Here is a 14800-nt window from a genome sequence, read left to right as displayed (position 1 = left end):
GGCCGTGCGCATTTATCACGCACGTGGCCGCGCGCTCCTTGTAGCCTCCGCTTACGTCCGTCCTGGTAGCGGCAGAAACCGAAGCGATAACTACCAATGGCTCAGTAGACTACGCACTCTATATCCACTGGACGAGATAGTGGTGGGCGGCGACTTCAACGCCGCCAACACATCATGGGGCTACAGATGGACTTCCCCGCGCGGTCGGCACCTCGAGGAAGAAGCGAACGATGCGGACCTCTTCCTTATAAATGATCTCGACTACCCTACTAAATTAGGGCTCCATCCCGGACAGCGAAACACGACACCGGACTTGACCTGGGCTACGAAGGAGACCATCCGAGAGTGGCGCTGCAACGGGGACCCCTGGAGCAGCGACCACTTTCCCGTTTGGCTTGAACTTCAAGGTCGAGTGGCCGAGAGGAGGAAGAAAGTGAAGTATGTGGACTGGGATAAGTACCGTGAATTTATCCAAGAGTCGGAAGAGGCCTCCTTTCCTGTAAAGATTCTCCAAGCATCAGAATCGGCAACACGCTCGATTGCGTTGGATGCCGAAACTCCAGCTCCCGATAAACATCTCCTCAACCACTGGACGACTCGGGAGCAGCTACACGACCAATATCTGCAGAAAGGCAAAACCCACGCAGACTTAGTTCGCGTTCGTCACAAGACAGCGCAGATTCGCCGCCATTCCAAACACCTCGGTAGACAGCGATGGGAGGAGCACTGCGCGTCCTTCGGTAAAGACACCGGCCTCCGCAAGCTATGGGGCACTTACCAAGTCCTCAGCGACAAGAAAAAAAAACGCGAGGAGTTATCGAAACGGTGTTGCTGACCCAGGGTATGAGTCACGAAGAGTTTGAAGAGGAGGCCGCTAATATTTTCTTCCCGCAACCTGCACGCAACCCCCCTGCCTCCATCTACGAACCCGAACCGGTGGACGAAACAAATGAGCTCGAGACACTATTCACGCCAGCCGAACTGCACACTGCTCTTGAGCAAGTCCGGGTCCAGAGCGCACCAGGAAAAGATGGAATCACCTGGACCATGCTCCGGAACCTCCCCGCACAGGAGAAAGACACCCTTTTGGATACCGTCAACGAGATCTGGGTGAGCGGCCAACTTCCGCCTTGGATGAAGCACGCCGTCGTGGCCCCCATACCTAAAGCCGGTAAACGCTCCAACGAGGTTCCAAACCTTCGTCCGGTGTCACTCACATCGACGATCTGTAAGCTTCTTGAGCGGCTATGCCTCAACCGTCTGAACCATCACTTAGAGGAGGTTTCCTTCTTCTTCCATCCTCACCAGACTGGCTTCCGTCCGAACCTGAGCACACAAGACAGCATCTACCTTCTGAGAAGACTCCTTAGTACCAAACGGGGACGCAGGCGGACCGTGCCTAGCATCCTTGTTGCGGTGGATCTAAAGAAAGCTTTCGAATCGGTCACCCACGAAGCAGTCATACGAGACCTAAAGGAGGCGTACCCGGGCAAGCGGATGCTGAATATTATTAAGAGCTTCCTCTGCAACCGAACCTTCGAAGTCCGCTCCGGGCGCGGTGAACCGAAGCAGTTCTCAAGTTGCGTTGGAGTGCCACAGGGGGCCATCCTGTCCCCACTCCTTTTCAACGTAGTCATGACCGGAGTTGCCCGCAAGCTTGAACTCATCCATGGCGTACGGTTCACGCTGTACGCCTACGACATTACCATTTGGACAGAAGCAGACAATCACGAGGACACCGAATCGGCAGTCGCAGCACTCCAGGCGGCGCTGGCGGCGCTGCACGACTACTTGAAAGATACAGGAATGGAGATATCTGTGCAGAAGACGCAATACATTCTCCTGGGAGGCTCTGAGGCGGAACAATCCAAGGTTACTCTCACCATTGGAGGCGCGTCCCTGAAGCGATCAGACACAGGCTGGATACGCATCCTTGGTATACCCATCTTCGAGCGTGGTGGTGCAGCCGAATGGTTAAAGCAATTGACGCCCACTTGGAAAAAGATAGTGCACATCATTAAACGAATTTCAACTAAATTTGGAGGCGCCACCTCCGAAATCGCGCGCACTCTCGTGTACGCAGTCCTTGTGTCTCGGGCCACGTACGGAGCTGTGTGCTTCCAACTGACAAAGACCCAAGTCGAAAAACTGGAGACCCTCTACCGAGCCGCCCTTCGGGTGATCACCGGCTTGCCTCGCCACACCCGAGTGGAAGAACTATATCGCTACGGAAGACTTCCACCCCTACGGTTCATTATACAAGATTGCCGCGAGGGAACCCAGGACCGCCGTCTCCTCACTCTTCAGGGGCAGCGCCTCCTTCTCTCAGACGACCCTACCATGGCTGCCATTTTAGACGAGGTTCCACCGCACGTGCCGCCGTGGATGGACTTGCCCGTCACGGACGGCAGACCACTCAGCCGGAAGACCAACGCCCAACGCAATGGGCCGCAGCGCGCCACTATCGCCCGCGCACTCAACGAACCCTCAACAGACCCCACGGAGATGCGGCTTTTTACGGACGCATCCTGGAATCCGAACACTCAGATCGCTGCCGTTGTGGCGAGAACCGAAGACGGCTATCATCGCCTACAAAATTACCACCTAAACGAGACACCCTCCACCACCGAAGTGGAGCTCCGGGCGCTTCAAGTCGGTGTAAATTGGATTTTCACAGACCACCGAATTGTGAACGAGCAAACCAAGACGGTCACGATCTGCACTGACAGTTCCACAGCTATCCACGCCTTAATCGGTCCTCCCAGAGTCGGAACCACGGAGTACGCCATAAAAAGCGGCTGCAACATAATAAAAGCACAAAAAGACGTCGCAGTAAAAATCCAGTGGGTGCCTGGGCACTCCGGTCAAGCGGACAACGAGGCCGCGCACGACCTGGCGAGCGAGGCTTGCACTTCTCGCCGCTCGCAGGGAGTGCCGATCTACCGTCCATCGCTTGACCACAGCCCGGAGGAAGAACGACGACGACGGAAGCAAATTCGGAAAAACCGGTTGAAAGATCATGTACCACCCCTCGAGAATCCATTGCCTAAAGGTCTACCTCGGGGGGCCCAAGTGCTTGTTGTTAAAGCGCGAACAGGCTTCGCTATCACAGAAGACATGGTGGCAAGGTGGTGGTACAACCAACTGTGCAATCAAGAAGGCGATCCCCCACCACCTCCAATCACACGTTGCAGCAGCTGCTCCGCAGATCAAGCACCGACCATCAGACATCTCATCTGGGAATGTGACGGACTAAAAGACGTCAGAGAAAAGCACCGACCACCAGGTGTGACCTCCTACGAGGGGTGGGTTACTCCGGTACAGGACCAAAAAACGACCTTGCTCGCACTGTGGAGTTTCGCTTGTGAAGCCTCCATAGTGCGCCGCACCTAACTCGTAACACCCCTTTAGCCCCTTCCCAAACAGGCCAAGTGCCACCCTTTTTCGGAATAAATTTGCTACTACTGCTACTCTTACTTAAAAGGGAAAGAGCCTTCTCGCACGCTTCTAACAACGCTCCGCTTCGAAAACAGCAGTATGTGGATCATGGTCGGCGATCGAGGGAAGCTGTGGTGACTGCCTCCGAAACCGCCGACGTACCTAGAGAACGTACTCTCTCTCCGAAGACAATAGTACCAGGACGTTACGAGGTCAGATTTCTCATACTTCGCTGAGTGAGAACCCTTTGCGCTGCACACTAACGCATATCCTCGCGAATCAGCGTGGCAACAGCAGCGATTTCGGTGTCATCTTTTGGGCCGCGAGAAATGCTACCCTTCGTTTCTCTCCTTGGAAAGAGGCTTGGAGCGTGCTCATCAGTTGGGTCCAGACAGCCAGTCACGCGCTCTGCTGGCTGCCGCCAAGTTCTCCACTGTTTTCAGTCCCCAACATCCCGAAAATAAGAAAGGGTGGGATACAGCGGCGAGGAGGAAAGCCGTGCTGTTCGCGTGGTTTGTGCCCTGACTAAAAGCATACGCGAGCACCGGACCGTTGACGTTTTGTTTTGGCGTGTGCGTTTTTTTTTTTAGCTCTTTTGGCCGTGCATTGCTTTTGTTGTGCCCTGTATTGGCAGCCCTTGAGCAACAAAAATGGCATTCTACGCGCAAGGAGTAATCCGCGGAGGCTCGGAGAAGTAGTGCCGCCACGTCCATGTTCAGACAAAGTGATGAAACCTACACGCTCGCAGCTGCATTTTAATAATGAACGACCGAACGGTTTTTACGGTCGCTCTCTTATTGTACCCGCGAATTGTGTCACTATATTTTCCTCACGATGTCGCTGTCTTATTGTACCGGCGTTTTTACAGAACGTCCGGGAAAACTGTCACCTGCAACGCGCCTCCGACTGGCGTTTTTACCGCGCCAAAGTTCGCGCAGCAGAACCCAGGCATCCTGAGTTCGATCCACACTCCTGCCCGTTTCAATCTGGATAACCATCGTACCGGCGTGCAGTTGTGTAACAGTACTCCCTGGTGCAAATTAAAGACCCCAGACTAGCGCTTATACTGCACTGGCTAAATACACTAATATTATACTCGGCGACAACTTTTCTTGGCAATGCAGTGGAAGGTACGTCCCGCGTCCCCTCTCCCATTTTGAGTGTACATAGGCTTTCCTCCTCCCCCATTCCCGGGGAGAGGAGGAGAGCCTGCGTACACTCAAAATGGGAAAGGGAACGCGGGACGTATCTTCCACTGCATTGCCAAGAAAAGTGGTCGCCGAGTATAGGTCTTTTTTTTATTCAGTCTTCGCTGAAGCACACAAATATATACATATCCAAGAAAGCTTGACAAGCTCCCCACAGAAATATCACACGAGAAAACTTTAAGAAAGGCAGGGGATTGGTGCACACCTGTTTTTCTGCCCGACGAAGACTTTGAGGTGAAGATCGACGGCCTGATCCTTGGTCGGAAACAGCGGAATGCTTGCTTCGGACGTCACTGCGTCGTCCTTCGGGTGGCTGCCGCGAAACAAATAAGAGGTGGATAAAAAAAAAAGGGTAAAATAAGTGTACGTGAGAACACGTTGCCTAGCTTAGAACTCGACATTTAAGGTCGTATAAACCAACGCACAACTTTGACGTTGCGTCGCCGCGGTGGCGCTGGTATCGGTAGAGCGCGCGTGCAGACACTTTACCTCACTCGAATCCACGGTTTCTGCGCACGCGCAGAGCCCACACCTCGTGGTGTGGGCCAACGCGGGCCCCTTTGTAAACAGCGCGCTTGCATGTATTCGGGACTCCAGCGACCTATAGGGGGCGCCACCACCGAACAAACATAGCGGCTGAGTCCAGGTCGCGTCGGATCGGCCGGGCCGCCTGAACAGGTGGCGTGTTCAATTTAACAGATTTTCTTTTGTTTAATGCCCAATTTTAAAGGTATTTGAACTGAGACGGTTAAGTGTAGCCGGTGCACATAAACTTGCAGAGCAAAGTTTTGTTTTCCAACTGTGTTTTTTGTTCTTTTCATGTCAAACTTTCGTTCAGGAGATTTCGTTCGAAACCGAAACTATGGGCTCTGGAGAAACGGTAATATACTAATCAGTTTTGATCATCTAAGGAAAGCTGCAATGACTGCAGAATTCTCCCACCCACAGTAATTTTCAGCCAACTCGCATGCCTCGACCATGCGACTTATCTGTCCGCGAAATCGGGCTTTTGTCCGTATCCGCGTTTAAGAAACAGCTTCCGTCGTGTGCTCGGTCAACAACACAGGCTGCAGGAAAATTACGAAAATTAAGCAAGCGCTTCTTGAGCCAAGGAGCATGTTAACCCGCCGGCGCCCCACTAAGCAGCTGATACTCGTATTTCAAATCAGGTTTTAGTAGCAATCGAAAAGTCATTTTGATGAGCGGGTTATGTATTATATTACTATGTCCCACTAAAGCGAAATTAGTATATTCTTCGGTTTGAAATATGAGCTTAGTTAATTAGCTATTAGGTGAACTGCTGAATAAAAGTAGCGAAGTGGTTCTAGCCGGTAGCACGGAGACGAATGCGGACGAACTGAAGAGATTCTTCATTAGAGATTCACACAGAACCTCTCTGCATTGCACTTGACTTCGAATCCTGAACGGAGAAAATGAGCATTGTTGGTGGCCGGTCAACCTGAGGAATCCCGGAGAAAAGCTCACCGGAGATAAGCTCACCGGAGAAAAGCTCACCGCAAAACCGGCGGATGCGGCTCACCGGCCATTGAGCGAATGCGGAGAAAAGTTCACCGATTTTTTCTTCTTATTTTTATATATAGGCTGCTAAATCACTCGTAACATATGTCAGTTTATTATCATTAAAAATCGCCGGCTTTGTAAAAAACACGAAAATGTCTTTTTCGTAATATTTGTTAAGCTTACGGTGTCGGGTTTATTGTTCCCAAGTCAATAATTGCGGGTGAGTGTTTTCTGTGACTTACTTTCTACGCAACGAAAGCCTTGAAAACTTTGTGAACTTGAAGAACAGGAAAAAGTTCGAAAACGTAATAATATATGTCTGCCTAAAACCTAAAAATTCAAACTGTAAATGCCGAAAATCCGACATTTAGACGAAAAAGATAAGTTCAGGCACCGCAACAACGCGGTGCCTGAAATTATCTTTGAAGCTTTTGTTAACCTTTGAAAACAGGATAAAACAGTCAGTAGGATATCAAGGCTGCTTTCTTCCACGGACATGCACGTTTTCTAGCCGTTAGTGCTGGTGTTTCCATAAGTTGCCTTTGTGTGATAGTGCCCTTCTATAGCGAGCCACCCATGACCTTCCGAGCCGCACACTGGCACCGTTGTTACTCGTGACCTATATAAGAAGTGGTCCTCTGTAAGGTAGCGAATAGGGCGAGATGGTAAAGGTCATGCCTGATAAAAACCGCTCAAACGACGACTACGGAGTGAAGACAACAAACACGACAGGACGACGCTGTTCTCGCAACTAAAGTTTGGTTAGTGAAATTAACAGAAAGAAAACAGCGTAGCCGACAGCTGATTACATCAACAAACACCTACTTCTCTATTAGGCACTACATAATATTTAGAGCTGAAATGGTTCCCACACCGCTATTCATATTAGCTCGCAAAGGAGAAACCTCTTTATATATCTGACAGAGCTACTGACGGCGCACTGTCAACTGTCAATAAAGCGTTGTCTCTTTTTACCGGTGTACGATGTTCTGATATTATACCCATGCGGCTTATTTAATATACAAAATGGGTGATTACGAATTTCTGAGGAATTGTTAAATATGCACAATGAACTTCAAGAATATTACGAAAACAAACGAGGAAATATTTCTAATGAAGTGACGAATGCGAATTGTTTTAAATTGCCACGTTTGCCGCAAAATCCTCTAAGTTAAAAAAAAAATCGGTGAGCTTTTCTCCGCATCTGCCGGTTTTTCGGTGAGCTTTTCGCCGGTGAGCTTTTCTCCGGTGAGCTTTTATCCGGTGAGCTTTTCTCCGCCGCCCCAACCTGAGCAATGTAGACGTATATTGCTGCTGGCTTAATTCGACGGGGGTATAATATAAATATTGGAGGCGCGATAGATCATAATGCCGTGACAGCTTCTAACGTTGCGAGACGCGTCCCCCACCTTTTGAAAAACAGATAATTTCCCTCATTCATCATTTGCAGCGAGCAGGTTTTCCTGAATCAAATAATTGCGAAATCAACCCAACTCCTTCAGAGTGGTCCAGCGGATTTTTCGGCCAAAAGCAGCCAAGATGACTAGCCAACGCACCGACCGGCGTGGGTGGCTCAAACTTGAAGCTAACCGAACACAACCAAACTCAAGAAAAGCAGCTATCGAATTTTCCCATTCACTTGAAGGAGGTGGCATTGGTGTTCCCTCCAGTGAAATGCCTCGTCTGTCGTCCTCCCACTGTTCTACATCCTTATAACGAAACCCCTTATCAGTTACCAAGCAGTCGTCACTTTGAATGTGATTCGAGACAGACAAGAAATCAGAACGTTTTTCCGCGATTCCTCTTCATCCAAGAAATCGAAAACACGTGGTGGAAGGAAACAATCTACTGAGGCTTCACCGCACTAATGAACACTCAGGCAAACTTAAGAAATTTTCGGACCTTCGTGAAATTACACTGTTCGCCATGGCGCCGACAACACGTGTCCGCGAAAGCCACCAGAGACGCGCGGAGGGGCGCGGAGCGACCTGGACCGGCTGGTTCCCGGTCTGCCCGCTTGGTGGCGTCCATTTTGCTGGAGTCGCGAATACGGTGAGAAACTGAGGGAGAGGAGGACATGAGGGCTCGCGCGGGGGCGTAAAAGCACCGAGCTGATTTCGAAGTGAATATTGTTCGAACGCTTTCGAATGCCGAACGTCGGTGTGCGGCGTTCGAACTCAGGACACTGCGCGAGGAACACGCGACTACATTGTTCGCTCTGAATAAAGAGAAAGAGCGGGCAGAGAGGAAGCGGCTGTTTACAATTTGCAAATACCGTATTTACTCGCATATTGGTCGATACGTCGTATAGGTCGACCCCCTAACTTCGGGACCCCCGAAAAAAAAAAAAAAGTTGAAAAATATAATACCGGGATTCGCGTATTGGTCGACCCCCCAGTTTTGATGAGGCGATTTTTGAAAAACAGGTCGACCTATACGCGAGTAAATAGGGTAAGCAGTCTCGCAGTTTATAAAATTATAACTGTATAGCACGCACTTACCCGCCTCCCCAACTTTTTTCTTTAAATTCTGCTGCATATACTTTACTGGGCCCGTTTCGTTCGGCTGACGTAGAAAAAGCATTTCTACTTTCAGGATCACTAGAAAGCATATGCGAATATTTTCTATCATAATGCCTAGATGAGGTCGCAAGCGTTTCTCCCACTAACAACAATTTTCCATAAAAAAAAAATTCCCATGGCCACGGAATTAATATATTCTGGGATTGATACATTTTTTTTTTTATAATGTTAGACATCCAAGGGACCGTCCTCATGACCGAACAACCGCTAACTATCCCGTCGCCCAAAAAACGCCAAATTATCTCGCTGGACAACACTTATAACTTCTAAATGTAGCGGCAAGTCCCCTAAATTGGCAACACTGGGGCGAGCTTCTTAAGCTGCGCTGCTGGATCAAGAGCGACTTACTGGACAAAGCTTTCGCCGCTAAAGATTCCTTCCGCAAACAGCATGACGGCATGTATGACGGTTTCGTTGTTCGTCTTGAGTGCTACCTCCACGTGAGGCTGGGGAAAAAGAACCAACGCAAAGCTGACACATATTTCTAAGCAATGCCTAGGTATATCTTGCTTACCGAGATGTCAGCCGTTCCAGAATTGATGGCAAGCAGTGTTTTCAACTGCGTGCCTGCCTGTAAGTTGCAAAAACACGAATATCGCAACTTATTAAGGCAGCTGCCTGATACCAAAAATTTCATACCGAAGTAGCAGTACTCGTTAGTTATTCAAATATTAACGCGTTTATTTTTTACTGGCATTAATTACCGTTAACCATTTTGTTCTTAGCCCGAGACTCAGGCAGGAACAGAGGAAAATTTCAAAATAGAAGAAAAATGAACAGTCGAGGCACGTCTCTAACACAGCAAAAGACAAGTTTATTTGGTCACGCTCTCATATACACTCCACGAACTTGACCACAGAACCTTCTCCACCACTAAAGCCAAAAGATAACAAAGGTCTCATCTCTTTCCACCACAATTGTCAAACGACCTTGACGTTTTCCACAAAGCAACACACCCTAACCCTTCCCCTCTACTCTCCGGCCCACAAACACAAAGCATCCCGGCAACAAAAGATAGCAATCCACCTGATCTCCACCATAAGACACAAAGGAGGAAACCACTTACACCCTTTCACATTCAACAACCACTTTACAAAATCTCAAATCCGCAAGAATGTTTTTGCACTGCTGCTAAGCTGTAACGACACCTGACTATTGCAGTTACCCTTTGATTTTATTCTTATTGATTCTTTTACAACCCTTTTGATGTTTAACTCCCTGTGTATTATCCCTGTTTCGGACCAGCGTGGTATACACTTATTACATTCTTTAACATGTTTCGCTATTTCCGAATTCGCCACTTGTTTTTGACATTTCTTTTGTGTTCAGTCAATCTGTCATTTATACACCTTGGCGTCTGCCCCACATATTTAAAGCCACATTCCAGGGGGATCTCATATACCACTCCATTATCACACAGAATAGACTTTTCTCGATGCGTATTATACTTTTATGGAAGGGTGTGAACTTACTCAACTTGTAATCCCAACTAAAAACCGGATCTACATCGAACTTTTTGCACAAGCCTTTAAGTTGTGAGAAATTTTGCGATAAAACGGAATTACAATAGTTCTATATTTTGGCCTTTGCTTTGGTTCTCCTGTACATTTGTCTGCAATTTTTGCGGATAACTGCTTCCCTACGAATTCATCCTCATAACCAGCACTGTTGAGCCTTCTCCACTGTCTTTCTACTGATTCAGCCAAGAAATGTGTACATGATCTCTCCATGGCATTTGTGATTAAAGACTTCACTACACCCGCTTTCAATGTTTTTTAATGGCAACTCTTTTTTGACAGCAGCGGTTTTGCGTTTCCTTTTCCATAATCCCAACATAGCCCTTTTTCATTCTGAGTCATAAGTTATAAAAACTGCCCTTTACCATTCATGGGTCGTTCGACCGTAAACCTCAGTTCCGGGGTTGCCGATCTAATCAATGCTTCCAGAGTGTCAGACAATCCCTCCCGAAAAGAACAGATCAAAATGTCATCGACATATCTTTTCACAAAACAGGACCCCGACGCCAGCTTCTGCAACCTATCAGATAGAATACAATCCAAAGAATTTAGGTAAATTTCCGCTAACGCCGGTGCTACACTCGACCCAATGCATACTCCCTCTTTCTGTAAATACTTTTTCCCTTCATACTCTACTATCTTTGACTGCAAGTAATAATCAAGAATGGCAAGAAAACTGTCCACCGAAATGCCTGATGGCGATTGCAACCTTACCAAGTTAATTTCAAGCCCCCTTTTACCCTTTCCAACAGCCGACTCCTCTCTAATGAGTAATAAAGATCCTTGATGTCCATTGACAACACATCTCCTTTCCTTCCATGATGACCTTCGAGTATCGTGAAACTGTCCTCTTTTCCTGCCTCATTCTCGGGCTAAGCACAAAATGGTTAACATCCACCAGCTCAACTGCGCAGTCACTACATTAGCATTATTTACCGTCCTGTAAATAAATTGAAATATCCTTATTTTTAAGTCTAAGGAATGTCACTATTGCGTTTGGATTTCCGTATCAGGCTGCGATGTGCGGCAATGACGAGCTACGACAGCGGCTAAAAGTTTGCAGTGGGATTTCATATATTGATCACATCTCTACAATACAGCGAGGCACCGATGGCGGGTTGGACCTTCAAAGGAACGGAAAGCATGACGGGTTTAATCAAAATTAAGAAATAACGAGTTGCGTAATTTGATAGACAATGTTGTAAGATACTAACAAAATTACTTTTTTGTTGTTATTCTGGAGTGTAATGGGTGCGTTACCAAGTTATAGAAAATCTAGCGCGTTACCAGTAACATCGCGAAGTACTTCTAGCCCCTTTAGATCCAACCGGGCTTGAGGCTAACCTCTTTAATAAGGTTTATGCAAACAGTCTTTGTAGGCTTAGCAATATTTCGAGGGTTTCAAGTAGGCAGATTGGCAGGCATTGAAGATCGTTCGAAAATTAACGCTAAATGACTAATCCCGGAAATATGTAGGAAATTTACCGCTCTTTCTCAAACACCAAGTTACGCCGAAAGGTTTAAAGGGTTCCATTAGAGACGTCACATACATACCGAGGTAGGACACAAGCTAGAATAGGGTGTTTCCACGTTAGACTTTACAATAACGGTGCGGGTAATATTTTTGTTATAATAACGCGACACATACATGTGAAAGATATGCTCTGGGAGGAACATTCAGTTATATTTGAATGCTGCAGCTAATTTGCTTCCACACATATGCAATTTTGACGCTTTTTTACTATGGTAATTTCCACAGCTGTCAACAACAGCCTTCCCAAGCATGGAGGCGGTAAACTTTTTCCTACTTATTTTACGAAATGTTTGTAACACGTGCACATAATATTAACAATTACAATAAAAATTTTATATGCCTTAAAACAATGAATCCCTTAAAGTAAACAAATTTTAGAGACATATTCACAAATTATGTACCACCAAGCTACTTTATAAAAAATGTCCCCAAGTGTATCAAAATTAGCGTATTTAATTGTATCTTGCGAAGATTTAAAAGGGAATGCTTATCCGCTGTTTTAGTTCTGTTATTAATGCAGAAACAGAGCTTTCTCTAAATGTGGCAAAATTTCACGGCAATCTTAATAACAATTCTATATTTTATTTATTTTAACTCTCTTTAATCGCCTGTGGTATCTTGAACTAACTTGTAATGGCCAAATAGTGAGTAACATATGACATATACAAATAGTGAGTAGCTTATGAGTAACAATTAGTGAGTAACATTTTACAAAGCGCGGTGAGGACTAAAATTGTAAATTCAGTACCTTTATAAACAAAGTTTATTTTGGAGCAATATTTAGGTTAAAATTTCAGCGACGTTTTTGTAGTTTCTTTATCACAATTCCAGGCAAATCGGGCACTATGAAGAAAAAGCCGAAGTACCCCCCAAGGCGTTCGCAATATCAGTTTGTGCAGACACAAAATACACACCCATGGCGGTGCATATTTAAATAAAAAGAATTCACACCTATAGAAACGAGGCTGTGGTTTCTCACTTCATACTTGCACGACGTTGTCGCGAATGTTGAAACGAAGAGCGCACACCGTATAATGGTGTGTTTACAATTGTATTTTTGCGGGCGGATCCGCTTGGGCGGCGAGGGGATATTGGATCCGGGTGGCTATATCGACTCGTCGCTAGCGGAAAATTTGAATATGGGTCCCGGACCAATGAGACTTTTCGCCAGTGACGAACGGATTTCGCCACCCGGCTCCGAAACCCGCCCGCCGCTGGCTTGGATCCGGCCGCGAATTCGCAAGGGTAGAAGGACCATATAGAATATTGGGTGGTGCACGAAATAACCCAATCCCGATTCCCCCGTGTCGATATCCCCGCTGCAAATTCCCCGCGTTATCTCCCCCGACCTCATTCCCCCGGGTTCCAAAAACCCCGTGCCCCCATCCCCTTATCAGTTCCCCCCGTCCTCTGCCCCCGATTCTCGTTACGGGACGAAAGAAAAACTGCATACCGAGGGTCAACAAGAACAAAGAAACCTCGAACGCGACCAGGTGAGTTCTATTTAAGGAACTTTCAACATTGGATGCTTCCCAGACGAGGTTGAGATGCAGGAGATGGAGGTCGAATTTTTAAAGACGGAAAAAGGGAAGGAGGCCTTAGTACTAGACGGATTTAAGTATTGCTTTCAGCGGAAGAACCAAGATGAGAAAACTGCCTGGAGATGTGCTAAATACTGGACAAATAACTGCAGAGCAGCAGTTCTCACGAAGCACAGAAAAGTCGTCAAGACAACACAAGGTGAGCTAATGACTTTGTTTTTTTTACTTTCGCAAACTCTCGTATTGCTGTTCAGCTTGAGAAGGGCACTGAATGAATGAGGCTAAAATATGCTGCGGCGTTTCATTATCATCACGTCTATGTGTTTCAGAGCACAACCATCCACCTGATAGCAGCCAACTTCGGGAAGCGCGACTGAAGAATGCACTGAAGCAAAGGGTTAGGTTGGAGCCGCATTTGCCAGCACCGGAAGTGTACAGCAGAGAGATCTTAAATCTTGTGGGTCAAGTAAGCAAAAACATTGTCTCGTCTTTACATACTATGTTTTATTACACGCGTATACGTATTCATGGTGTCCGCGATTGAACCTTGTTTGTGACGGGACCAATTTGTTCTAGGTTGACGACACGGTGATGGCTGAGCTGCCGACTTTTGAGAGCGTGAGGAGCACCATGTACAGGGAGAAGAGAAAGCAGCAACCGAGCCTACCAAGGGACATGGCCGAGATTAACCTTGGAAGACTACACACGGAGACACTCGACAAGCGAGACTTCCTGCTGTTCGACGTCAGCATAAGTGCAGGCCGTGTTCTTTGCTTTTGCACGCAGGAGCTGCTTTTTCATTTTTCGGAAATGGTTGAAGTGTTCATCGATGGGTAACCGGACAAAAGCTCACCGGACAAAAGCTCACCGGACAGAAGCTCACCGGACAAAAGCTCACCCGTTTTTTGACAGACCCGGGCAAAAGCTCACCTCGATTTCTTTTTTTTTTCCTACCCGGGCGAAACACGGGCTGAAATAAAGTGCGGACGCAGTGGACATTGGACCATTTTTAGGAGAACTTGTACCTCATCCACCAGTGAGTTGCGAATTTTTTAAAAATACTTTGAAAGAACGGGAGTTCGGCCTTTTGGAAAAGTACAAGACAGATGACCAATTTAAAAAATTGTGCGGGATTTTAGATAGGCTCGGGTTCCTTCCACCACAGCTTGTTCCACAAGAACTAACCACCAGGGAAAAGTCTACCGGTGACATTGTTACCTGCTGAACTATTTTGATTGCACGTATTTCAACGGCCGCTTCCGTTATGCTTCTGTTCCATCTGCGGCGGCAGCCAGAGCGAATTCTTCCCTTCGCCTGACTCTGCGCCGACGGCGACCGGAGTTTCCCCCGGTACGGTGGAATATGTACGACACCACTCTTCAAGATAAAGACCGGATGAGCAACACCTGCGAAAGGAGTACCGGGTTCCAGAAGCTCGTCGGCCACGCCCATCCAAGCG

At 47.3% G+C, this 14800-nt stretch overlaps 1 protein-coding gene across 1 annotated transcript in view; it reads right to left on the bottom strand.

Moving 5' to 3' along the window:
- LOC115328492 (Bardet-Biedl syndrome 2 protein homolog) overlaps positions 1–14800 on the bottom strand; it is a 94368-nt gene that overhangs the window by 27364 nt on the left and 52204 nt on the right. The window contains exons 10-12 of the mRNA XM_042289194.1: positions 9264–9320; positions 9098–9195; positions 4852–4959 (exon numbers count right to left, since the gene is read on the bottom strand). Coding sequence (XP_042145128.1) covers positions 4852–4959; positions 9098–9195; positions 9264–9320 — 263 coding nt within the window. The remainder of the gene's footprint in view (positions 1–4851; positions 4960–9097; positions 9196–9263; positions 9321–14800) is intronic.

This window comes from Ixodes scapularis, unplaced genomic scaffold (assembly GCF_016920785.2).
Source record: "Ixodes scapularis isolate PalLabHiFi unplaced genomic scaffold, ASM1692078v2 PGA_scaffold12__126_contigs__length_90152505, whole genome shotgun sequence".
Lineage (NCBI taxonomy): Eukaryota > Metazoa > Arthropoda > Arachnida > Ixodida > Ixodidae > Ixodes > Ixodes scapularis.
The sequence above is the reverse complement of the archived record's forward strand: the minus strand, read 5'-3'. Positions and strand labels throughout refer to the sequence as shown.